This window comes from Coregonus clupeaformis, chromosome 30 (assembly GCF_020615455.1).
Source record: "Coregonus clupeaformis isolate EN_2021a chromosome 30, ASM2061545v1, whole genome shotgun sequence".
In the NCBI taxonomy this organism is placed as follows: Eukaryota; Metazoa; Chordata; class Actinopteri; order Salmoniformes; family Salmonidae; genus Coregonus; species Coregonus clupeaformis.
The window spans coordinates 15,734,406-15,761,162 of NC_059221.1; the positions used below are offsets into that span (position 1 = coordinate 15,734,406).

The following is a 26,757-nucleotide window of genomic DNA, read 5'->3' on the forward strand; positions in this document are numbered from 1 at the left end:
GTGTTGTGGTCAGATGAGACCAAAATGGAGCTCTTTGGCATCAACTCAACTCGCCCTGTTTGGAGGAGGAGGAATGCTGCCTATGACCCCAAGAACACCATCCCCACCGTCAAACATGGAGGTGGAAACATTATGCTTTGGGGGTGTTTTTCTGCTAAGGGGACAGGACAACTTCACCGCATCAAAGGGACGATGGACGGGGCCATGTCCCGTAAAATCTTGGGTGAGAACCTCCTTCCCTCAGCCAGGGCATTGAAAATGGGTCGTGGATGGGTATTCCAGCATGACAATGACCCAAAACACACGGCCAAGGCAACAAAGGAGTGGCTCAAGAAGAAGCACATTAAGGTCCTGGAGTGGCCTAGCCAGTCTCCAGACCTTAATCCCATAGAAAATCTGTGGAGGGAGCTGAGGGTTTGAGTTGCCAAACGTCAGCCTCGAAACCGTAATGACTTGGAGAAGATCTGCAAAGAGGAGTGGGACAAAATCCCTCCTGAGATGTGTGCAAACCTGGTGGCCAACTACAAGAAATGTCTGACCTCTGTGATTGCCAACAAGGGTTTTGCCACCAATCATGTTTTGCAGAGGGGTCAAATACTTATTTATCTCATTAAAATGCAAATCAATTTATAACATTTTTGACATGCGTTTTTCTGGATTTTTTTGTTGTTATTCTGTCTCTCACTGTTCAAATAAACCTACCATTAAAATTATTGACTGATCATTTCTTTGTCAGTGGGCAAACGTACAAAATCAGCAGGAGATCAAATACTTTTTTCCCTCACTGTATATTAATGACTTAAATTAAATTACTAGTTCAAAATAGCCCCATAACTAGGCCTACATGTTCCAAACATAGATACTGAAAGAACAATGTATGTCACATGAACCTAATAAACCATATCACTTGAGTCTAATAGCCCTTTTACCAAAGGTAATTGACAGTTAATGTTTAAAGAGAACTTGCAAAACCTGTTATAACACACTATTTAAACAAAATACAAATGCTAAGAATTCAACAGGTTTATGAACTTACTTGGCAACGTCTAGGATGGTCTCCACTCGGATAGCGCCATCAAGATGCACATGCAGCTCAATCTGAAGATAAGACAAAATAATTAATTAAAAAACGGAAAGTACTTTAACCCAATGACCTATAGAGTAATTTAGTTCACAGGCCTGCATTGAAGTACAGACAATCTGAATGAACTCACAAAGAAATCAATAGACTAAACATTGGCAAATGAGAGAGCAGGCAGGACACATCCTTGTTTTGTGATGTGGTTCAATGCAATGTGTTGGCTGGACATTTTAGTTATTTAGCAGATGCTCTTATCCAGAGTGACTTACAGTTAGTGAGTGCATACATATTTTATTTTTTTCATACTGGCCCCCTGTGGGAATCGAACCCACAACCCTGGCGTTGCAAGCGCCATACTCTACCTACTGAGCTACACGGGGCTCAGTTGTGGCAAGGACCACATCTATCTCGAATGCAGTGTGCATGACTGGGCACCGTAGTTATTGCAGTCGGTGAAAAGGCCAGGGATGCCAGAGAAGGTTCAAAGAAGAGCAACTGAGTGCTCGGCTCTTATTCCATCAGCACTGAACAGAGAGCCATGAGTTACAGAGCCCAGCTACTCTACACCAGCTGACTACAGGGCAGATTGACTGTGGTCACCCCAAGCCTCAGTTACAACTAATAAAACATGAGGGGATTCGATTGTAAAGGGAAGGTATGTATCGATTTTGTTATCTTTTGACCGTCTGAGGCACACACTGGATAAGATTCAGAATATAGGTAATGTTGGGGAAATGTATTCCTAAGAAATAACAAATCTTCCAAGAAGAGCAGCAGGAAAGAACCTTGAAAAGTTCTTAGCATCGTTATCATCTTACAGTTACAGGTGTAGGATCTTAATTTGATCACTCTGTTGTTCCTGAGAATTTTCCCTGCACCATAGGATTTAAATACATTTACTGAAAACCCGCACTAACAAATGGTTATATTAACAGTATTGCACTTTTCATGTAGCCTAATAATAGCCTAACCACTGATCAAGCAACATTACGTCGGCGGAAAAGTATGAATGGACTAAACGTTAAAATCCTGTTGCTGCAGTACTATTTTGCTATGACAATACTGGTAAAATTAAGATCCTACACCTGTACGCGTCTGACAGGTTGGCTCTTGAAGGGAATACCATTACGGTTATTACATATTGAGTTTAGCATGAGTGTGTCACGACTTCGGCCGAGGCTGCCTCCCCTCCTTGTTCGGGCAGGCTTCGGCGTTCGTCGTCACCGGCTTACTAACCACTGCCGCACCAATCATCATCACAATTGTCTTATCTTGTCAATCACACACACCTGGTTCTTATCCCCTCATTAGTCCGTGTATAAGTGTTCCCTCTGCCCCCTTGTCCTTGTGGGTGATTGTTAGTTGTGAGAGTAGTGTAGCTCGGTGGAGCTACTCGTACATTTTGTGGCCAGGGTAGATTTTCCCCTGTGCCTATGTATTATGGGATATCCGTTACAGTGTATTTGCCAGGGATGAGAGTTTCCCCTGTGCCTGTTTCGTTGATCGCTATTTGAGCGCATTTGTGTGTCTACGAAGGAATAAACTCTGTATTCGGTGATTACCCTCCTGCGCATGACTCCTTTCCATCACACTCATCACAGAGTGTGATAATTATGGTGTGACATGACCCCAGCCACTAACAATGGTATGGCAGGAAACCAAGGCCTTGAAAGAGTGATATCTTTACTATAGGAAATGTCAAGGTAGTCTATTCTTCAGTATAATTTAATGTATGTAATCAACAGTGTGAAAATCACTGTAGGCCCTATGTTGTGTTTTTCTAGCACAATCTCTTGGACACACATGTACAGTACTGTATGTTCACATAAATAAAATATGTTTGTGTCTCCAACAGGGTTCTTTGGCACAGCATTGGCCTGCTGTATAATTGCATTGCAACCAGTAGCATGCAGGCTAAACCCTAGCTAGTTGAACACAACAGCTATTTCTCTCTAGATGTCACCTTATGGAATGTAGGGAAATAATCAGTTCCTGTGAAACATTTAAATTATGTATCAAACTCATTCCACAGAAGGCCGAGTGTCTGCGGGTTTTCGCTCCTCCCTTGTACTTGATTGATGAATTAAGGTCACTAATTATAAAAGAACTTCCCTCACCTGGTTGTCTAAGTCTTAATTAAAAGGAAAAACCAAAAGCCCGCAGACACTAGGCCATCATGGAATGAGTTTGACAACCCTGATTTAGATCCTTAGAAAAAAATGTAGAGCCTGTCTGAACACGTTATGACTTGGTAGACTTCAGTGTTCTACACACCCTAGTAAAACTACATCAGAGTACACTGAAAGACCTTCATGACATCATTACAGCAACAGCTGTGCTCTTGTCTCACAGAGCCATTAGATGTTGTGTTAGGTTTCAGGTCTCAATCATATCAGTAAGTCAATACACATGTATTATTCCATTTCCAGCCCTAGAGTGGCTTAAATACAATACTTGGCAGACTGAGTATGATGTGGTTAATTACCACCCATGTGCTCTTCAGGTTCCTATAATAAATAAGGTTCTTTGTCAACAACCACTTTTCACACTGACAACATGCCCAGGGTGTAGGTCTCACATGACTGTTACAGCATCTCTATTCAATACACTCCTCCATGCGTGCGAGCATTTGCCTGTGTATGTGTACATGCCTATGAGAGAAAGAAACAGGCAAAGGAAGAGTGAGTGTGTGCTTAGATAATGTGTAATTTGTGTACTTTGTTCTGAAGAATGAGTTATACATTACAGTTTTGAAGAAGACAGTGTTTAAATAACGTTAGTGAGTCATGAGTACAGGTGTTCTCCTGTCTCTGTTGTTTAGGCCCATTACAGCTCTATCAAGGCTGGGATGCAAACATAATCTCACAGATACTTTCAAGCAGAAAGCTTCTCTATCTCAACAACAACATAGGCAATGATGTCAGAACATCAATGCACTCTAGGCTACATACACAGATCAGATCTAAGACATCTGTTTAAGTCATTTACAGGTGAAGTCATCTTCTGGCATTGTAGGAACAACTCATTTAATTTACATTTACATTTTTTCATTTCCTCATGGGCTATTCTTCTGTGTTTTCCTACTTTACTAACCATTAGCAATATCAACAGGGACATACAGCTGTGGCCAAATATATTGGAACCCTTGCACTTTGCTGCATCTTTCAACTGGCAATTTGGCCCACTTTTAAGCAGCAAACTGCTCTAATTCTTCAACGTTTGAAGGGTGCCCTCCGCTAACTGCTGTTTTCAGATCTCGCCATAGGTTATGGATATGATTCAGATCTGGACTCTTCGCTGGCCACTCCAGTTCTTCTTGAACGATTCCTGGGTCGTTTTTTTTATGTGTGTTTGGGGTCGTTATCCTGCCGGAAGACCCACAGCCTTCAATGGAGACCCAGCTTTTGGACACTAGGTTGAACATTGGACTCCAAAACACCTGATAATCTGCTGATTTCATGATACCTTGCACATTTTCAAGGTCTCCAGTACCAAAGGCAGCAAAGCAACCCCACAGCATTAGCAAACTTCCCCCATGTGTGATTGTAGGGAGGGTGTTCTTTTCATTGAATGCTTCATTTGGTTGTCAGTAAACACAGCGCTGATCTGTATTGCCAAAAAGCTCTAATTTTATTTCATTGGTCCACAGAACATTTCTCCCAGGATTTAGGCTTGTTTAAGTGGGTTTTTGAGAAGTACAATCCGGCCTACTTTTGTCTCGTTCAGCAGTGGGGTCTTCCTATGTTTACCAACGACCAAATGAACCATTCAAAGATAAGCACACTCTCCCTACAATCAAACACAGGGAGGTTTGATAATGCTGTTGCAAAGAGAGTACAGTATGAAGATAGGCTGAATCTGCTTCTCCAATAGAAATCCCAGATCACACTAGGCGTAATCAAGGCCACGTTGGCTAGCTAAGCTCAAACGCAGAAACACGTCATCGGTCTAACGGACGTCTCACGCCGAACTGCGTCAAATCAAAGGCACTCCTTCAATATAAAATTGTTTTGACTAAAATTAAAATGTGTCAGTTTGCCACTTTCACGAGGTTGAAGTAATAACATGTTTAACAACTTAAGACATTGGCTCGAATCTAGGTCTAGATATAGAGAAAATTAACAACTAAGGAAGAATGTTTCACTTCTCTCATTGACTTTTCAAACCCCAAACCCCGGCCTCGTCTGCTTCGCAAGCATTCCTGGAAATCTTGCGATGTTGCGCCTGGGTTTAGAAACTCTGTGGCTGTTGGGTCACATTGCTGCCTCTGTTACTGGGGGCCTTGAATGTGTGCAAGACATCATGAAATCAGCAGGTTATCAAGGTGTTTTGGAGTGCAATGTTCAGGAATTATTTAGGAAAAGTGCAAGGGTGCCAATATATTTGGCTGCAATTGTACATGTAATGGAAAAGACAGTTATTTATAATCTGTGTTCTTGTCACTTAAATAGATACAGGAACTGAAAGAAATGTCTATAACAACTTTATTTTGTTAGCTTGTATAACAGCCAGGCACGGCAGTTACACAACACACAAGCAAGGCTCATCAAACAATGCAACATGCTATATAATGCACAGTATATGTTTCATCACATGGATAGTTGACCTATGATAGATAAGAGAAAGAGTGAATGTATGAAGTCATCACACCCCATGATACAATTACAGTGCCTTGCAAAAGTATTCAACCCCTTTGGCGTTTTTCCTATTTTGTTGCATTACAACCTGTAATTTAAATGGATTTTTATTTGGACATACACAAAATAGTCCAAATTGGTGAAGTGAAATGAAAAAAATTACTTGTTTCAAAAAAAGTACAGATCAGGGTTGGGTTATAAAAAAATATCCGAAACTCTGAACATCCCACGGAGCACCATTAAATCCATTATTATAAAATGGAAAGAAAATGGCACCACAACAAACCTGCCAAAAGGTGGCCGCCCACCAAAACTCACGGACCAGGCAAGGAGGGCATTAATCAGAGAGGCAACAAAGAGACTAAAGATAACCCTGAAGGAGCTGCAAAGCTCCACAGCGGAGATTGGAGTATCTGTCCATAGTACCACTTTAAGCCGAACACTCCACAGAGCTGGGCTTTACAGAAGAGTGGCCAGATAAAGAAAGAAAATAAGCAAACACATTTGGTGTTCGCCAAAAGGCATGTGAGAGACTCCCCAAACATATGGAAGAAGGTGCTCTGGTCAGATGAGACTAAAATTGAGCTTTTTGGCCATTAAGGAAAACACTATGTCTGACGCAAACCCAACACCTCTCATCACCCCGAGAACACCATCCCCACAGTGAAGCATGGTGGTGGCAGCATCATGCTGTGGGGATGTTTTTCATCGGCAGGGAAACTGGTCAGAATTGAAGGAATGATGGATGGCGCTAAATACAGGGAAATTCTTGAGGGAAACCTGTTTCAGTCTTCTAGAGATTTGAGACTGGGACGGAGGTTCACCTTCCAGCAGGACAATGACCCTAAGCATACTGCTAAAGCAACACTCGAGTGGTTTAAGGGGAAACAATTAAATGTCTTGGAATGGCCTAGTCAAAGCCCAGACCTCAATCCAATTGAGAATCTGTGGTATGACTTAAAGATTGCTGTACACCAGCGGAACCTGTCACGGTTTCGGCCGAGGCTGCTCCTCCTCCTTGTTCAGGCAGGCTTCGGCGGTCGTCGTCCCCGGAGTACTAGCTGCCACCGTTCGATGTTTCATGTTTGTTTGGTTTTGTCTGTTTGTACACCTGTCCCTTGTTAGTGTTTGATTTGGTTGCCTATTTGTCAGCTTCCTGCCTCCTGTTTGTCTCCGGGCCTCTAGAGGTCATCTGTGTTCCCCTCTGCCTTAGTTCTTCCTCGTGTGTCCTTATTAGCTTGATCCAGGTCACCTGTGCCTTGTTTCCCCTAGAGTATTTTAGCTGTGTGTTTTCCCCTTGTTTCTCACTTGGTTTTTGAGTCCTGGCTATGTGTCTCCTGCTTTGTCCCACCGTGTCTTTCCAAGTAAGCTTTTCTAAGTTATCTTTAGTTTGTTTTTCTCCCTCGTGGAGTTATTTTGTTTTGCCTCCTGTTTTGTTACTCTACCTCTGTTAATATACCTCCTTCGGAGAATAACTTTTGTTGGACTATTTTTGAAGTGCGAAGAACCTTTGTTTTTACATTAAATCTACTTGCCTGGAGTATTGCCTTGGGTGTTTCATTTGGGTCCAACTATACCTCCTCTGTGGCTAAGGGGGTAGAACCCCCAGCTCTCCACATCTGAGACCGGAGTTCTAGCCCAGCTTGTGACAGAAAAACCAAGACAATCATGGACCCAGAAACACTCAGTTCCCAGGACCTGTTGGCGGTGATCACTCGACATGAGGCTTCTTTCCAGCGCCATGAAGCCGTTCTCAGCCGACAAGAAGAGCTGATGGCTAGTCATTCTCAACTCCTGGCCGAAATGATGAGTTCCCTCCGCCAGCTCTTTGAACGCCTCCCTGGTCCTCTCCCTTCCCCCAGGTCACCCCCCAGTGACGACAGGCCTTCTCTAGTGGCGGAGCCCCGACTACCACCTCCCAAGCCCTTTGCTGGGGATCCCAGCTCTTGCCAGGGTTTCCTCACCCAATGCTCCCTCACCTTCGAGCTCCAACCCTCAAGTTTTCCCACAGACCGTTCCAAGATTGCCTACATCATTACCCTTCTTTCAGACAAGGCGCTCGCCTGGGCCTCTGCGGTGTGGCAGTCCCAGGAGGCCTGTTGTGACTCCACGCTGCATTTGTAGAAGAGTTCAAGCGGGTGTTCGATCATCCTGTCAGTGGGCGGGAGGCTTCCAAGCGCCTACTGTCTCTCCGTCAGGGCTCCCGAAGCACGGCAGATTTTGCCATTGATTTCCGGACCATAGCAGCAAGGAGCGGATGGAATGATGAAGCGCTGAGGGTCTGTTTTCAGGGAGGGTTATCTGAGCCCCTTCAAGATGAGTTAGCCACCCGAGAACCAGCTGGAGATCTCGAGTCACTCATAGCCTTGGCCATCCGCCTGGACAATCGTCTAAGAGAGCGGAGAACGGCTCGCCGCCAGATGTCTCAGTCCCAAGTTCCTCTGAGCAGCTCTGTTTCTCCTGTTTGGACTCCGTCATTCAGAGCTTCCCCGGCTCCTGAACTGCTCCAGGATTCCCCAGAGAGCATGCAGTTAGGCCGTTCCAGGCTTTCTCCCAACGAAAGGGAACGTCGCATGAGGGGAGCGTCGGTGCCTCTACTGCGGGGTTGCCGGCCACTTCCGCTCCACTTGCCCCGAGCTTTGGGAAACGCCTGTCCCCGCCCAGCTACAGGAGGGCTGTGATGGGGAGAATTAGAGCTCCTCCTACTAACGCTGTCCTGGCTATTCCAGCCATTCTGTCCTGGGAGGGCCACCAGCATCGGGTCCAGGCTATGATCGATTCCGGTGCCGCAGGTGATTTCCTGGATGTAACCTTGGCTAAGGAACTTAAGATCCCTACCCAACTACTTCCTCAACCCCAGGCAGTTACAGCCTTAGATGGCAGACCTCTGGAACCAGGAAAGGTTACAGAGGCGACTCAGTCCCTGCGACTTACCATCTCTCAACACCAGCAGGAGGAGACCTTCTATCTCATTGACTCTCCCGAGTATCCTATTATCCTGGGTCACCCTTGGCTATGCAGACATAATCCCCAGATCGACTGGCCTACGGGCACCATTCTAAGCTGGGGTCCCACTTGCCAACTCACCTGCATGCTTCAGAGTCCCTCAGCCCCTAGTACCCAGTTTCAAGAGTCTGTTGACGTCTCCCGAGTCCCCAGTGTTTACCATCGGTTCAAGGCAGTGTTCAGCAAGGCCCGGGCTACTTCCTTACCGCCTCATCGCACGTATGACTGTGCCATTGAGCTACTCCCTGGGTGCTGCCCTCCTAGAGGTCGGATCTTTTCCTTGTCCTCCCCCGAGCACGCAGCTATGGACACCTACATTAAGGAGTCCTTGGCAGCCGGCCTCATCTATGCCTCTACTTCCCCGGCTGGGGCGGGTTTTTTTTTGTTGAAAAGAAAGACGGGGGTCTTAGGCCTTGTATTGATTACCGGGGACTCAACAAGATCACGGTTCGGAATCGATACCCCCTTCCTCTCATGGCCACTGCTTTTGAGCTGCTTCAAGGGGCTTCCATTTTTACTAAACTGGATCTCCGCAATGCTTACCATCTCGTGCGGATCCGGCAAGGAGACGAATGGAAGACGGCGTTCAACACGCCCACGGGGCACTATGAATATCGGGTGATGCCGTTCGGGCTCACCAATGCTCCCGCAGTATTCCAAGCCCTGATTAATGATGTTCTCCGGGATATGCTTAATCTGTTCGTCTTCGTGTACCTGGACGATATCCTCATCTTCTCGAGGTCACTGAAGGAGCATGAGGGGCATGTTAGCAGGGTTCTCCAGAGGCTCCTTGACAATCACCTCTACGTTAAACCTGAGAAGTGTGAATTTCATGTTTCTCAGACTCAGTTTCTCGGGTTTATTGTCACTCCCGGGCACCTAGAGATGGATCCCAAGAAGGTCAAAGCGGTCCACTGCTGGCCCACACCTGCCACGGTCAAGGAGGTTCAACGGTTCATTGGCTTTTCTAACTTCTATCGGAAGTTCATCAAGAATTTCAGCTCGGTGGTAGCCCCCTTGACGACGCTTACCAAGGGAGGAGGGACCAAGATTCACTGGGGTCCGGAAGCAGCAGGGGCCTTCGAGGATCTCAAGCGCCGCTTCACTTCTGCTCCGATTCTGGTGATCCCTGACCCAGAAAGACCTTTCGTGGTGGAGGTGGACGCCTCAGAGGTGGGGGTGGGAGCCGTCCTGTCACAGAGGGGTGAGGATGGGAGATTACACCCTTGTGCCTTCATGTCTCGCCGCCTGTCTGAGGCCGAGCGCAACTACCACGTGGGGGATCGAGAGTTGCTTGCGGTAAAACTGGCCTTGGAAGAGTGGCGCCATTGGCTTGAGGGGGCTCAGCACCCTTTCCAGGTTCTCACAGACCACAAGAACCTGGAATATCTCCAACAGGCTAAAGCGGATGAACCCTCGGCAAGCACGATGGTCCCTTTTCTTTAATCGATTCCAGTTCCTCCTGTCTTACCGACCTGGCACCAAGAACGTCAAGCCGGATGCCCTGTCTCGAGCCTATTCTCCCGAGGTACAAGAGAAGCCCTTGGCATCGATTATTCCGAGGTCTAGGATCGTCGCACCTCTTCAGTGGGAACTAGAAAGAGGGGTACGAGAAGCCCTTGTCCATGAGCCCGATCCAGGCGGTGGTCCTGCCGGTCGCCTGTACGTTCCTCTCTCTGTTCGGGCCCGCGTCTTGCAGTGGGGTCATGAGTCGCCCTTGACATGCCATCCAGGCAGTGCTCGCACACTGGAATTCCTCCGACGGCGGTTTTGGTGGCCGTCCATCAAGAAGGACGTGCAGGTCTATGTTGAGGCCTGCCCTGTGTGCAACCAGGGAAAGTCGACACGCCAGCGACCCCAGGGACTGCTCCATCCCTTACCTATTCCTCGAAGGCCATGGTCACACCTTTCTCTGGACTTTGTTACGGGACTTCCTCCATCCCAGGGCAACACCGTCATCCTAGTGGTGGTAGACCGGTTCTCTAAGGCTGCTCGGTTTATTCCCCTGCCCAAGCTGCCCTCGGCTAAGGAGACTGCTGAGCTCCTCATGAACCATGTCTTCCGGATATTTGGTATTCCCCTGGACGTGGTCTCCGACCGAGGTCCCCAATTCTCGTCCCGGTTTTGGGGGGCCTTCTGCAGGCTTATTGGGGCCACAGCCAGCCTATCGTCGGGGTTCCATCCAGAGTCTAATGGCCAAACGGAACGGATTAATCAGGATCTGGAGACCACCCTGCGGTGTATGGCGGCCAGTAATCCCACGTCTTGGGCCACCTATATCATTTGGGCTGAATATGCCCACAACACCCTCCAGTCCTCAGCCACCGGATTGTCCCCCTTCGAATGCCAGTTCGGTTACAACCCTCCATTATTTCCAGAGGAAGAGGCGCAAGTTGGTGTTCCCTCGGCCCAGCGCTTTGTCCAACGCTGTAGGCGGACCTGGAAGAAGGCCAGGCGTACCCTCCTTCGGACCTCCCAGAGATACCAAAGTCAGGCTAATCGCCACCGCCAGACGGCCCCTAGTTTCCGAGCTGGTCAGAGAGTTTGGTTGGCCACTAAGAACCTGCCCCTCCGGGTCGAATCCAAGAAGCTTTCCCAGAGATACATCGGCCCTTTCCGCATAGCTAGAAGAAGTTAACCCTGTTTCTTATCGTTTGGTTCTCCTCGCTCCCTTAGAATTAACCCCACTTTCCATGTTTCACTACTTAAACCTGTCTTGTCTTCTCCCTTTGCCCCCCCACGCAGACCCCGCCACCTCCCAGGATCATTGACGGCCAGCCAGCCTACACAGTCCGCCGGATACTGGACTCCCGGAGGGTCCAGAACTCTCTGCAGTATCTGGTGGACTGGGAGGGCTACGGGCCAGAGGAGCGCTCCTGGGTTCCAGCCAGGGACATCCTGGACCCAGGTTTGATCCGAGATTTTCGCACCCTGAGGCCAGGGTGTTCTGGAAGGAACGTCAGGAGTCGTTCCTAGAGGAGGGGTACTGTCAGCTTCCTGCCTCCTGTTTGTCTCCGGGCCTCTAGAGGTCATCTGTGTTCCCCCTCTGCCTTAGTTCTTCCTCGTGTGTCCTTATTAGCTTGATCCAGGTCACCTGTGCCTTGTTTCCCCTAGAGTATTTTAGCTGTGTGTTTTCCCCTTGTTTCTCACTTGGTTTTTGAGTCCTGGCTATGTGTCTCCTGCTTTGTCCCACCGTGTCTTTCCAAGTAAGCTTTTCTAAGTTATCTTTAGTTTGTTTTTCTCCCTCGTGGAGTTATTTTGTTTTGCCTCCTGTTTTGTTACTCTACCTCTGTTAATATACCTCCTTCGGAGAATAACTTTTGTTGGACTATTTTTGAAGTGCGAAGAACCTTTGTTTTTACATTAAATCTACTTGCCTGGAGTATTGCCTTGGGTGTTTCATTTGGGTCCAACTATACCTCCTCTGTGGCTAAGGGGTAGAACCCCCAGCTCTCACACATCTGAGACCGGAGTTCTAGCCCAGCTTGTGACAGAAAAACCAAGACAATCATGGACCCAGAAACACTCAGTTCCCAGGACCTGTTGGCGGTGATCACTCGACATGAGGCTTCTTTCCAGCGCCATGAAGCCGTTCTCAGCCGACAAGAAGAGCTGATGGCTAGTCATTCTCAACTCCTGGCCGAAATGATGAGTTCCCTCCGCCAGCTCTTTGAACGCCTCCCTGGTCCTCTCCCTTCCCCCAGGTCACCCCCCAGTGACGACAGGCCTTCTCTAGTGGCGGAGCCCCGACTACCACCTCCCAAGCCCTTTGCTGGGGATCCCAGCTCTTGCCAGGGTTTCCTCACCCAATGCTCCCTCACCTTCGAGCTCCAACCCTCAAGTTTTCCCACAGACCGTTCCAAGATTGCCTACATCATTACCCTTCTTTCAGACAAGGCGCTCGCCTGGGCCTCTGCGGTGTGGCAGTCCCAGGAGGCCTGTTGTGACTCCCACGCTGCATTTGTAGAAGAGTTCAAGCGGGTGTTCGATCATCCTGTCAGTGGGCGGGAGGCTTCCAAGCGCCTACTGTCTCTCCGTCAGGGCTCCGCAAGCACGGCAGATTTTGCCATTGATTTCCGGACCATAGCAGCAAGGAGCGGATGGAATGATGAAGCGCTGAGGGTCTGTTTTCAGGGAGGGTTATCTGAGCCCCCTTCAAGATGAGTTAGCCACCCGAGAACCAGCTGGAGATCTCGAGTCACTCATAGCCTTGGCCATCCGCCTGGACAATCGTCTAAGAGAGCGGAGAACGGCTCGCCGCCAGATGTCTCAGTCCCAAGTTCCTCTGAGCAGCTCTGTTTCTCCTGTTTGGACTCCGTCATTCAGAGCTTCCCCGGCTCCTGAACTGCTCCAGGATTCCCCGGAGAGCATGCAGTTAGGCCGTTCCAGGCTTTCTCCCAACGAAAGGGAACGTCGCATGAGGGAGCGTCGGTGCCTCTACTGCGGGGTTGCCGGCCACTTCCGCTCCACTTGCCCCGAGCTTTGGGAAACGCCTGTCCCCGCCCAGCTACAGGAGGGCTGTGATGGGGAGAATTAGAGCTCCTCCTACTAACGCTGTCCTGGCTATTCCAGCCATTCTGTCCTGGGAGGGCCACCAGCATCGGGTCCAGGCTATGATCGATTCCGGTGCCGCAGGTGATTTCCTGGATGTAACCTTGGCTAAGGAACTTAAGATCCCTACCCAACTACTTCCTCAACCCCAGGCAGTTACAGCCTTAGATGGCAGACCTCTGGAACCAGGAAAGGTTACAGAGGCGACTCAGTCCCTGCGACTTACCATCTCTCAACACCAGCAGGAGGAGACCTTCTATCTCATTGACTCTCCCGAGTATCCTATTATCCTGGGTCACCCTTGGCTATGCAGACATAATCCCCAGATCGACTGGCCTACGGGCACCATTCTAAGCTGGGGTCCCACTTGCCAACTCACCTGCATGCTTCAGAGTCCCTCAGCCCCTAGTACCCAGTTTCAAGAGTCTGTTGACGTCTCCCGAGTCCCCAGTGTTTACCATCGGTTCAAGGCAGTGTTCAGCAAGGCCGGGCTACTTCCTTACCGCCTCATCGCACGTATGACTGTGCCATTGAGCTACTCCCTGGGTGCTGCCCTCCTAGAGGTCGGATCTTTTCCTTGTCCTCCCCGAGCACGCAGCTATGGACACCTACATTAAGGAGTCCTTGGCAGCCGGCCTCATCTATGCCTCTACTTCCCGGCTGGGGCGGGTTTTTTTTTGTTGAAAAGAAAGACGGGGTCTTAGGCCTTGTATTGATTACCGGGGACTCAACAAGATCACGGTTCGGAATCGATACCCCCTTCCTCTCATGGCCACTGCTTTTGAGCTGCTTCAAGGGGCTTCCATTTTTACTAAACTGGATCTCCGCAATGCTTACCATCTCGTGCGGATCCGGCAAGGAGACGAATGGAAGACGGCGTTTCAACACGCCCACGGGCACTATGAATATCGGGTGATGCCGTTCGGGCTCACCAATGCTCCCGCAGTATTCCAAGCCCTGATTAATGATGTTCTCCGGGATATGCTTAATCTGTTCGTCTTCGTGTACCTGGACGATATCCTCATCTTCTCGAGGTCACTGAAGGAGCATGAGGGGCATGTTAGCAGGGTTCTCCAGAGGCTCCTTGACAATCACCTCTACGTTAAACCTGAGAAGTGTGAATTTCATGTTTCTCAGACTCAGTTTCTCGGGTTTATTGTCACTCCCGGGCACCTAGAGATGGATCCCAAGAAGGTCAAAGCGGTCCACTGCTGGCCCACACCTGCCACGGTCAAGGAGGTTCAACGGTTCATTGGCTTTTCTAACTTCTATCGGAAGTTCATCAAGAATTTCAGCTCGGTGGTAGCCCCCTTGACGACGCTTACCAAGGGAGGAGGGACCAAGATTCACTGGGGTCCGGAAGCAGCAGGGGCCTTCGAGGATCTCAAGCGCCGCTTCACTTCTGCTCCGATTCTGGTGATCCCTGACCCAGAAAGACCTTTCGTGGTGGAGGTGGACGCCTCAGAGGTGGGGGTGGGAGCCGTCCTGTCACAGAGGGGTGAGGATGGGAGATTACACCCTTGTGCCTTCATGTCTCGCCGCCTGTCTGAGGCCGAGCGCAACTACCACGTGGGGGATCGAGGAGTTGCTTGCGGTAAAACTGGCCTTGGAAGAGTGGCGCCATTGGCTTGAGGGGGCTCAGCACCCTTTCCAGGTTCTCACAGACCACAAGAACCTGGAATATCTCCAACAGGCTAAGCGGATGAACCCTCGGCAAGCACGATGGTCCCTTTTCTTTAATCGATTCCAGTTCCTCCTGTCTTACCGACCTGGCACCAAGAACGGGCAAGCCGGATGCCCTGTCTCGAGCCTATTCTCCCGAGGTACAAGAGAAGCCCTTGGCATCGATTATTCCGAGGTCTAGGATCGTCGCACCTCTTCAGTGGGAACTAGAAAGAGGGGTACGAGAAGCCCTTGTCCATGAGCCCGATCCAGGCGGTGGTCCTGCCGGTCGCCTGTACGTTCCTCTCTCTGTTCGGGCCCGCGTCTTGCAGTGGGGTCATGAGTCGCCCTTGACATGCCATCCAGGCAGTGCTCGCACACTGGAATTCCTCCGACGGCGGTTTTGGTGGCCGTCCATCAAGAAGGACGTGCAGGTCTATGTTGAGGCCTGCCCTGTGTGCAACCAGGGAAAGTCGACACGCCAGCGACCCCAGGGACTGCTCCATCCCTTACCTATTCCTCGAAGGCCATGGTCACACCTTTCTCTGGACTTTGTTACGGGACTTCCTCCATCCCAGGGCAACACCGTCATCCTAGTGGTGGTAGACCGGTTCTCTAAGGCTGCTCGGTTTATTCCCCTGCCCAAGCTGCCCTCGGCTAAGGAGACTGCTGAGCTCCTCATGAACCATGTCTTCCGGATATTTGGTATTCCCCTGGACGTGGTCTCCGACCGAGGTCCCCAATTCTCGTCCCGGTTTTGGGGGGCCTTCTGCAGGCTTATTGGGGCCACAGCCAGCCTATCGTCGGGGTTCCATCCAGAGTCTAATGGCCAAACGGAACGGATTAATCAGGATCTGGAGACCACCCTGCGGTGTATGGCGGCCAGTAATCCCACGTCTTGGGCCACCTATATCATTTGGGCTGAATATGCCCACAACACCCTCCAGTCCTCAGCCACCGGATTGTCCCCCTTCGAATGCCAGTTCGGTTACAACCCTCCATTATTTCCAGAGGAAGAGGCGCAAGTTGGTGTTCCCTCGGCCCAGCGCTTTGTCCAACGCTGTAGGCGGACCTGGAAGAAGGCCAGGCGTACCCTCCTTCGGACCTCCCAGAGATACCAAAGTCAGGCTAATCGCCACCGCCAGACGGCCCCTAGTTTCCGAGCTGGTCAGAGAGTTTGGTTGGCCACTAAGAACCTGCCCCTCCGGGTCGAATCCAAGAAGCTTTCCCAGAGATACATCGGCCCTTTCCGCATAGCTAGAAAAGTTAACCCTGTTTCTTATCGTTTGGTTCTCCCTCGCTCCCTTAGAATTAACCCCACTTTCCATGTTTCACTACTTAAACCTGTCTTGTCTTCTCCCTTTGCCCCCCCACGCAGACCCCCGCCACCTCCCAGGATCATTGACGGCCAGCCAGCCTACACAGTCCGCCGGATATTGGACTCCCGGAGGGTCCAGAACTCTCTGCAGTATCTGGTGGACTGGGAGGGCTACGGGCCAGAGGGAGCGCTCCTGGGTTCCAGCCAGGGACATCCTGGACCCAGGTTTGATCCGAGATTTTCGCACCCTGAGGCCAGGGTGTTCTGGAAGGAACGTCAGGAGTCGTTCCTAGAGGAGGGGGTACTGTCAGCTTCCTGCCTCCTGTTTGTCTCCGGGCCTCTAGAGGTCATCTGTGTTCCCCTCTGCCTTAGTTCTTCCTCGTGTGTCCTTATTAGCTTGATCCAGGTCACCTGTGCCTTGTTTCCCCTAGAGTATTTTAGCTGTGTGTTTTCCCCTTGTTTCTCACTTGGTTTTTGAGTCCTGGCTATGTGTCTCCTGCTTTGTCCCACCGTGTCTTTCCAAGTAAGCTTTTCTAAGTTATCTTTAGTTTGTTTTTCTCCCCTCGTGGAGTTATTTTGTTTTGCCTCCTGTTTTGTTACTCTACCTCTGTTAATATACCTCCTTCGGAGAATAACTTTTGTTGGACTATTTTTGAAGTGCGAAGAACCTTTGTTTTTACATTAAATCTACTTGCCTGGAGTATTGCCTTGGGTGTTTCATTTGGGTCCAACTATACCTCCTCTGTGGCTAAGGGGTAGAACCCCCCAGCTCTCCACATCTGAGACCGGAGTTCTAGCCCAGCTTGTGACACTATTTAGTTTTCGTGTGTGGGGGCAGGTGTTATGTGGTATTGTTTATTTGTCAAGCTGTTGCTCTTTGGTATTACTCTCAGGATTGTTGTTTTTCCGAGAGTCCGCACTGTGTGCGCTATCGTCATTTTTACGCACTGTGTGTGTTGTGCGTACTTTGTATTTTGCCTCCCGGTTGGGTTGGCTGTTCGCCTGTTTGGTGCTGTTATGTTTGTTACTAAAGTCTGTTGACGAACGCCCGTGTTTCCTGCGCTTGATTCCTCACCGCATCTACACTCAGCTACTGACAGAATACCACATCCCACCATGGAGTCAGCAGGAGCACCCGCGCCGACAGAGGTCATGGAGGACCGTCTTCGTGGACAGGAGGACCGGATTAACCAGATCGGGCACGCCTTGGATCGGGTGATGAACACTCTCCACCGATGGGAAAGCAGCGGGGTACCCACGCCCCCATCTACCGGACCATCCCCATCGGTCAGTCCTCCTGTCCACATTCCGGAACCCAGTGGGATTCGGCTCTCGCTCCCGAGGGCGTACGACGGCTCCGCTGCCGGGTGTCAAGGGTTCCTGCTACAGGTGGAGCTCTACTCGCCACCGTACACCCGGCGCCCTCGGGACACGAGGCGTCTCCGCCTCATCTCCTGTCTCACCGGCAAGGCGTTGGAGTGGGCCAACGCCGAATGGAGGAGAATGGACGCCGCTACCATCACTTATGCGGAGTTCTCCCGCCGCTTCCGGGCCGTGTTCGACCATCCACCAGAAGGGAAGGCGGCGGGGGAGCGTCTGTTCTTCCTCCGACAGGGGATGAGGAGCGCACAGGATTTTGCCCTGGAGTTCGGACTCTAGCGGCAGATGCAGGGGTGGAATGAGCGGGCCCTCATAGACCACTTCCGTTGTAGCCTCCGGGAGGACGTCCAAAGAGAGTTGGCGTGCAGGGATACCTTGTTGACGTTTGACCAACTAGTCGACATGGCCATTCGGTTGGACACCCTGCTCGCCACCTGTGGACGTCCCGGATGGGGGTCGCCCATTTCACCCTCCAGCACCTCAGAGCCGAGCCCTATGGAGCTCGGAGGTGCTGGCGCTAGAGAAAGGAGGAGTAGGAACCCGAGGGGGGCCGTCCCCTGCACCAACTGTGGCCTTGGAGGGCACACCGCGGCTAGGTGTTGGGGAAGGTCCCCCGGTGGAGGTGAAGGCAGGCCACGCATTGGGGAGTCCTCCCAGGTGAGTAGGCGCCCTACTTACCCAGAGCTTTCTGTCGTTCACATAACCTTGCCTGTTTGTTTTCCACAGGTAGCACCTCGTTCCCAGCATAAGGCGCTAGTCGATTCAGGCGCAGCTGGGAACTTTGTAGATCGCCAGTTCTGTGTAGAATTAGGGATTCCTCTCCTTCCCGTTGATAAGCCTTTCCCTGTACATGCCCTAGATAGCCGTCCGTTAGGATCTGGGTTTATTAGGGAGGTCACAGCGCCCCTTAAGATGGAGGCGCAGGGGGGTCATGAGGAGACGATTCAGCTCTATCTGATTGACTCTCCTGCGTATCCGGTGGTGCTGGGGCTTCCCTGGTTGATTACCCATGATCCTACTATTTCGTGGCGAGAGAAAGCTCTTAAAGGGTGGTCTGCTCAGTGTGAGGGGCTGTGTCTGGGTGTTTCCATAGGGGCGACCTCGGTGGAAAGTCCGAATCTAATGCCTGCACTGCACATTCCCCCCGAGTATGAGGATTTGACACTGGTGTTTAGTAAGACTCATAGACAGGGGGATTGTGCGATAGATCTCCAGTTAGGAGCAGCCCTCCCGCGGAGCCATGTGTATCCCTTGTCTCAAGAGGAGAGGAAGGCGATGGAAACTTACATCGCCGAGTCTCTGAGACAGGGATACATACGGGCCTCCACTTCACCCGCTTCCTCAAGCTTCTTTTTTGTGAAGAAAAAGGATGGAGGTCTGCGCCCGTGTATTGATTACCGCGGTCTCAATCATATTACAGTGAAGTACAGCTATCCACTTCCTCTGATTGCGACTATGACGGAATCATTACACGGTGCTCAGTTCTTCACAAAATTGGATCTCAGGAGCGCATATAACTTGGTGCGCATTAGAGAGGGCGATGAATGGAAGACAGCGTTTAGCACGACCTCCGGTCATTACGAGTATCTCGTCATGCCATATGGGTTAATGAATGCTCCCTCAGTCTTCCAATCCTTCGTCGATGAGATTTTCCGGGACATGCAGGGGCAGGGAGTAGTCGTGTACATCGACGATATTCTGGTGTACAGTTCTACCCGAGCAGAGCATGTAGCCCTGGTGCGCCGAGTGTTGAGGAGGCTGTTGGAGCATGACCTATATGTCAAGGCAGAGAAATGTCTGTTCTTTCAGAAGTCGGTCTCCTTTTTGGGTTATCAGTTGTCTGCGTCAGGGGGTGAAGATGGAGGTTGACCGGGTGTCAGCTGTGCGTAATTGGCAAACCCCAACCACTGTGAAAGAGGTGCAACAGTTCTTGGGTTTTGCGAATTACTACCGGAGGTTTATCCAGGGTTTTGGACAGGTGGCAGCTCCCATAACGTCTCTGTTGAAGGGGGGTCCAGTGCGCTTGCGGTGGTCAGCTGAGGCGGACAGGGCTTTTGGGAGACTGAAGGACCTGTTTACCTCGGCGCCGGTGTTGGCGCATCCGGATCCCGCTTTACCATTCCAGGTAGAGGTAGACGCGTTCGAGGCCGGTATTGGGGCCGTCCTCTCACAACGGTCTGGCACACCACCAAAACTCCGCCCCTGTGCCTTTTATTCTAAGAAACTCAGTCCGGCGGAGCGGAATTATGACGTAGGGGACAGGGAGCTGTTAGCCGTGGTACAGGCCCTAAAGGTGTGGAGGCATTGGCTTGAGGGGGCTCAACACCCTTTCCTCATTTTGACTGACCACCGTAACCTGGAATACATCCGGGCAGCTAGGAGACTGAATCCTCGCCAGGCCCGCTGGACTATGTTTCTAGCCCGGTTTGTGTTTAAAATCACTTACATCCCTGGGTCCCAGAACGGGAAGGCAGATGCCCTGTCTCGGCGGTATGACACGGAGGAGAGGTCCGTTGAGCCCACTCCCATACTACCAAAGTCTTGTCTGGTGGCACCGGTGGTATGGGAGGTCGATGCAGAGATCGAGCGGGCGTTACGCACCGACCCAAGTCCTCCACAGTGTCCAGTGGGTCGGACGTACGTTCCGCTCGAGGTACGCGATCGCCTCATTTATTGGGCTCATATGTCCCCCTCCTCTGGACATCCAGGTATCGGCCGGACAGTTCACTGCCTTAGCACTAAGTACTGGTGGCCAACGTTAGCCAGGGATGTGAGGGTTTATGTCTCCTCCTGTTCGGTGTGTGCCCAGTGTAAGGCGCCCAGACATTTGCCCAGGGGTAAGCTACAACCCCTGCCCGTTCCACAACGACCCTGGTCCCACCTCTCGGTGGACTTTGTTACAGACCTTCCCCCTCACAGGGGAATACTACCATCCTGGTCGTTGTGGATCGGTTCTCGAAGGCCTGTCGTCTCCTTCCCATGCCGGGTCTCCCTACTGCCCTACAGACCGCTGAGGCTCTGTTTACCCATGTCTTCCGGCATTACGGGGTACCCAAGGATATAGTGTCTGATCGAGGCCCCCAGTTCACCTCCAGAGTGTGGAGAGCGTTTATGGAACGGTTGGGGGTTTCGGGTGAGCCTTACCTCGGGTTACCACCCGGAGAGTAATGGGCAGGTTGAACGTGTCAACCAGGATGTGGGTAGGTTTCTGAGGTCTTATTGCCAGGGCCGGCCGGAGGAGTGGGCGAGATACGTTCCGTGGGCCGAGATGGCGCAGAACTCTCTCCGCCACTCCTCCACCCAACTAACCCCTTTCCAGTGTGTGTTAGGTACCAGCCGGTTCTGGCACCTTGGCACGAGAGCCAGATCGAGGCCCTGCGGTGGATGAGTGGGTGCGGCGCTCGGAGGAGACATGGAACGCTGCCCACGTTCATCTGCAGCGGGCCATCCGTCGGCATAAGACGAGCGCCGATCTCCACCGCAGTGAGGGGCCTGTATACGCACCTGGAGATCGAGTCTGGCTCTCGACCAGATACCTGCCCCCTCCGCCTGCCCTGCCGGGAAGCTGGGTCGGCGGTTTGTGGGGCCATTCAAAGTCCTGAGGAGGTTGAACGAGGTGTGTTACAGGTTAGAACTGCCTATTGATTACAGGAATATTAACCCCTCGTTCCATGTGTCTCTCCTCAGGCCGGTGGTAGCTGGTCCACTCCAGGACTATGAGATAGAAGAGACTCCTCCGCCCCCGTTGGACATCGAGGGGCTCCGGCGCTACACTGTGAGGTCCATCCTTGATTCGAGACGCCGGATGGGGGGTCTCCAATATCTCGTGGAGTGGGAGGGGTACGGCCCGGAGGAGCGGTGCTGGGTGCCAAGGAGGGACATATTAGACCTGTCCCTGCTGACCGAGTTCCATCGGGGTCATCCTACGCGCCCTGCTCCGCGTCGTCCTGGTCGTCCCCGAGGCCGGGATCGGCGCACGGCTGGAGCCGTGCGTCAAGGGGGGGGGTACTGTCACGGTTTCGGCCGAGGCTTCTCCTCCTCCTTGTTCGGGCAGGCTTCGGCGGTCGTCGTCCCCGGAGTACTAGCTGCCACCGTTCGATGTTTCATGTTTGTTTGGTTTTGTCTGTTTGTACACCTGTCCCTTGTTAGTGTTTGATTTGGTTGCCTATTTAGTTTTCGTGTGTGGGGGCAGGTGTTATGTGGTATTGTTTATTTGTCAAGCTGTTGCTCTTTGGTATTACTCTCAGGATTGTTGTTTTTCCGAGAGTCCGCACTGTGTGCGCTATCGTCATTTTTACGCACTGTGTGTGTTGTGCGTACTTTGTATTTTGCCTCCCGGTTGGGTTGGCTGTTCGCCTGTTTGGTGCTGTTATGTTTGTTACTAAAGTCTGTTGACGAACGCCCGTGTTTCCTGCGCTTGATTCCTCACCGCATCTACACTCAGCTACTGACAGAACCCATCCAGCTTGAAGGAGCTGGAGCAGTTTTTCCTTGAAGAATAGGCAAAACTCCCAGTGGCTAGATGTGCCAAGCTAATAGAGACATACCCCAAGAGACTTGCAGCTGTAATTGCTGCAAAAAGTGGTCCTACAAAGTATTGACTTTGGAGGGGGGAGGGGGGGGGTGAATAGTTATGCACGCTCAAGTTCTCCATTTTGTTTGTCTTATATTATATATAATATATATCTTATATATATATTTTGCATTTTCAAAGTGGTAGGCATGTTGTGTAAATCAAATGATACAAATCCCCAAAACATAAATGTTCATCCATTTCCAGGTTGTAAGGCAACAAAATAGGAAAAATGCCAAGGGGGGTGAATACTTTCACAAGCCACTGTATCTTCTGTATACCACCCCTACCTTGTCACAACACTCCTGATTGGCTCAAATGCATTAAGAAGGAAATAAATTCCACAAATTAACTTTTAACAAGGCACACCTGTTAATTGAAATGCATTCCAGGTGACTACCTCATGAAGCTGGTTGAGAGAATGCCAAGAGTGTGCAAAGCTGTCATCAAGGCAAAGGGTGGCTACTTTGAAGAATCTTTTTTGGTTACTACATGATTCCATATGTGTTATTTCATAGTTTTGATGTCTTCACTATTATTCTACAAATGTAGAAAATAGTACAAATAAAGAAAAACCCTGGAATGAGTAGGGTGTGTCCAAACTTTTGACTGGTACTGTATTTACATGAATAAATGGCAAATGGCATTACACTTACGACATGTCTATAAAGGGCTATAAACACAGCATCAACATAAACCTAAACCTAAACATTCACCTCTTGGAGAGAGAGAAACAAATTACTTGGATTGACAAAGGGTCAAGATTTATGGCACACTCTCTCTCCAGCCTGGTATGAGAATCTACCAGCTGAGATCTTATCAGATCTGGCCAGCTGCCACAGGGTCATAAATTACCCAGAGCATGAGCAAGCTCCAATAACAGTCTGGGATGACTTTAGAAGCTAGTCCATGGCAGCGCAATAAACCCCCCTAATAAAAGGCCACTATGGAAAACGCTGCGGTAACGTGTGCATGCAAAAGACTATGTTTACCAATACAACAATTAAAGCACTTCTGCAAAAGTACTTGTGCAACCAATGCAATAATAATATTTATGGCAATACGGAATAATACTACATACGATAAACAATACACAAAGCAGTATTGGCAACTCTAACATTAATGAATAGTTACAGCCATAGAGTAGAACATATGGCTGAAACTTATCCAATCAAATTGTATTTGTCACATACACGTGTTTAGCAGATGTTATTGTGGGTGTAGCAAAATGCTTGTGCTTCTAGCTCCGACAGTGCAGTAATATCTAACAAGTAATATCTAACAATTTCACAACATATACCCAATACACACAAATCTAGTAAGGAATGGAATTTAAGAATATATACATATATGGACAAGCAATGACAGAGCGGCATGGACTAAGATACAGTAGAATATTATAGAATAGAATACAGTATATACATATGAGATGAGTAGTGCAAGATATGTAACCATTATTAAAGTGACTAGTGTTCCATTTCTTAAAGTGGCCAGTGATTTCAATAGGCAGCAGCAGCCTCTAATGTGCTAGTGATGGCTATTTAATAGTCTGATGGCCTTGAGATAGAGGCTCTGTTGCGCCTTCTTCACCACACTGTCTGCATGGGTGGACCATTTCAGTTTGTCAGTGATGTGTACGCCAAGGAACTTGAAGCTTTTCACCTTCTCCACTGCGGTCCCGTCGATGTGAATAGCGGGGTGCACCCTCTGCTGTTTCCTGAAGTCCACGATCATCTCCTTTGTTTTGTTGACATTGAGTGAGAGGTTATTTTCCTGTCACCTCATCCTTGTAGGCGGTCTCGTCATTGTTGGTAATCAAGCCTACTACTGTTATGTCGTCTGCAAACTTGATGATTGAGTTGGAGGCGTGCTTGGCCACGCAGTCATCGGTGAACAGGGAGTACAGGAGGGGGCTGAGCACGCACCCTTGTTGAGGATCAGCGAAGTGGACATGTTGTTTCCTAACTTCACCACCTGGGGGCGGCCCGTCAGGAAGTCCAGGACCCAGTTGCACAGGGCGCGGTTCAGATCCAGTGCCTCGAGCTTAATGATGAGCTTGGAGGGTACTATGGTATTGAATGCTGAGCTATAGTCAATGAACAGCATTCTTACATGGGTATTCCTCTTGTCCAGATGGGATAGGGCAGTGTGATGACAATTGCATCGTCTGTGGATCTATTGGGGCGGTAAGCAAATTGAAGTGGGTCTAGGGTGACAGGTAAAGCAGAGGTGATATGATCCTTGACTAGTCTCTCAAAGCACTTCATGATGACAGAGGTGAGTGCTACGGGGCGATAGTCATTTAGTTCAGTTACCTTTGCTTTCTTGGATACAGGAAAAATGGTGGCCATCTTGAAGCATGTGGGAATAGCAGACTGGGAAAGGGAGAGATTGAATATGTCCGTAAACACACCAGCCAGCTGGTCTGCGCATGCTCTGAGGACGTGGCTACGGATGCCGTCTGGGCCAGCAGCCTTGCGGGGGTTAACATGCTTAAACGTCTTACTCATGTCAGCCACAGAGAAGGAGAGGCCACAGTCCTTGGTAGTGGGCCTCGTCGGTGGCACTGTGTTATCCTCAAAGCGGGCGAAGAAGGTGTTTAGCTTGTCTGGAAGCGAGACGTCAGTGTCGGCGACGTGGCTGGTTTTCCTTTTGTAGTCCGTGATTTTCTGTAGACCCTGCCACATACGTCTCGTGTCTGAGCCATTGAATTGCGACTCCACTTTGTCTCTATGTATTGTGAGATTTTGAGTGAAAACCTCCTTCCATCAGCAAGGGCATTGAAGATGAAACGTGGCTGGGTCTTTCAGCATGACAATGATCCCAAACACACTGCCCGGGCAACGAAGGAGTTGCTTCGTAAGAAGCATTTCAAGGTCCTGGAGTGGCCTAGCCAGTCTCCAGATCTCAACCCCATAGAAAATCTTTGGAGGGAGTTGAAAGTCTGTGTTGCCCAGCGACAGCCCCAAAACATCACTGCTCTAGAGGAGATCTGCATGGAGGAATGGGCCAAAATACCAGCAACAGTGTGTGAAAACCTTGTGAAGACTTACAGAAAACGTTTGACCTGTGTCATTGCCAACAAAGGGTATATAACAAAGTATTGAGAAACTTTTGTTATTGACCAAATACTTATTTTCCACCATAATTTGCAAATAAATTCATAAAAAATCCTACAATGTGATTTTCTGGAAAGAAAAATCTCATTTTGTCTGTCATAGTTGACGTGTACCTATGATGAAAATTACAGGCCTCTCTCATCTTTTTAAGTGGGAGAACTTGCACAATTGGTGGCTGACTAAATACTTTTTTTCCCCACTGTACTTGCTTGATATATGTTTTACAGTTTCTTGAAATACTTTGCAAATGCAACTTATTTCTATGTGAAAACTGAAATGGTCTATTCATCATTTTTCCATTTTAGTAGACACTCTTATCCAGAGCAACTTACAGTAGTGAGTGCATACTTTTCCCCCGTGGGAATCAAACCCACAACCCTAGCATTGCAAGTGACATTCTCTACCAACTGAGCCACATCATCACATCATCAAAAACCACTTGATGTCTCAATGTACTAAATTACTGTATTGTGTATTGTTTTTCTTCATGGTGATGGAAAGTCTACAGGTACAAACCTAGATGACCAGCCTATGTACAATACAGTAATGTACATTTACATTAAGTGGTTTGTAAGGATGGTAAACTAATACTGCACAAAAAGTTATGCAGAATTTTTTTAGGGCCCGTACTACAGAAATCTACTACAGACATCTATATTATTCCGCTAATACTAGTAAAGTCCCAGTGCACTACCTTTGTGAAATATATATATATTTTAAATCAGCTTAATAAATAAATATATATGTGTTAGATTTTTCAGGGGGTGCCGCAACACCCTCAGCACCCCTACTTCCCGCCGCTATGCCTAAGAACAGCCCTTAGCCTGGTATATTGGCTGTATACCACACCAACTCAGGCTTCATAGAGCTCCACAGTGGAGGTGTCATAATACCAATAAAATCTTGCAGTCAAACGGCAGGTAGCTTAGTGGTAAAGAGCATTGTGCCAGTAATCGAAAGGTCGCTGGTTCTAATCCCGAGCTGACTAGGTGAAAAATCTGTCGATGTGCCCTTGAGCAAGGCACTTAACCCTAATTGCTCTTGTATGTCGCTCTGGATAAGAACGTCTGCTAAATGACAAAAAAAAACAGGGAATCGGTTCCAATCATTTTTCCACCATTCATTTTTCCCATAGGGGAGTAAATACAGGCGACAATATTGATAAAAGTCATCTTGTCCTAGAGAGATATACATGGTTATCAAAACATCATGCCAGGGTAAGCCTACACAAAACAGCCATTATTTTAAGGGTTTCTAAAATCCTCTATGGGAAAAATGAATGGTGGAAAAACGATTGGAACCATTTCCCTGTTTGCACGCTGGCTTTTATTGGTACTATGACTCATACTGTGGTACTCTATTGCTTAAGTATACTGCATGCTATGTAAAACCTCAGTAAGTGACTTACTAAATATATCAATAGAAAATGT

The 26,757-nt window shown here is 49.4% G+C and overlaps 1 protein-coding gene across 1 annotated transcript in view; it reads right to left on the minus strand.

Annotated features, from left to right (window-relative positions):
- Window positions 1-26,757, minus strand: part of LOC121545791 (adenosine deaminase-like) — a 42,949-nt gene that overhangs the window by 15,588 nt on the left and 604 nt on the right. Inside the window, exon 2 of the mRNA XM_041856625.2 lies at window positions 1,037-1,098. Coding sequence (XP_041712559.1) covers window positions 1,037-1,098 — 62 coding nt within the window. The remainder of the gene's footprint in view (window positions 1-1,036; window positions 1,099-26,757) is intronic.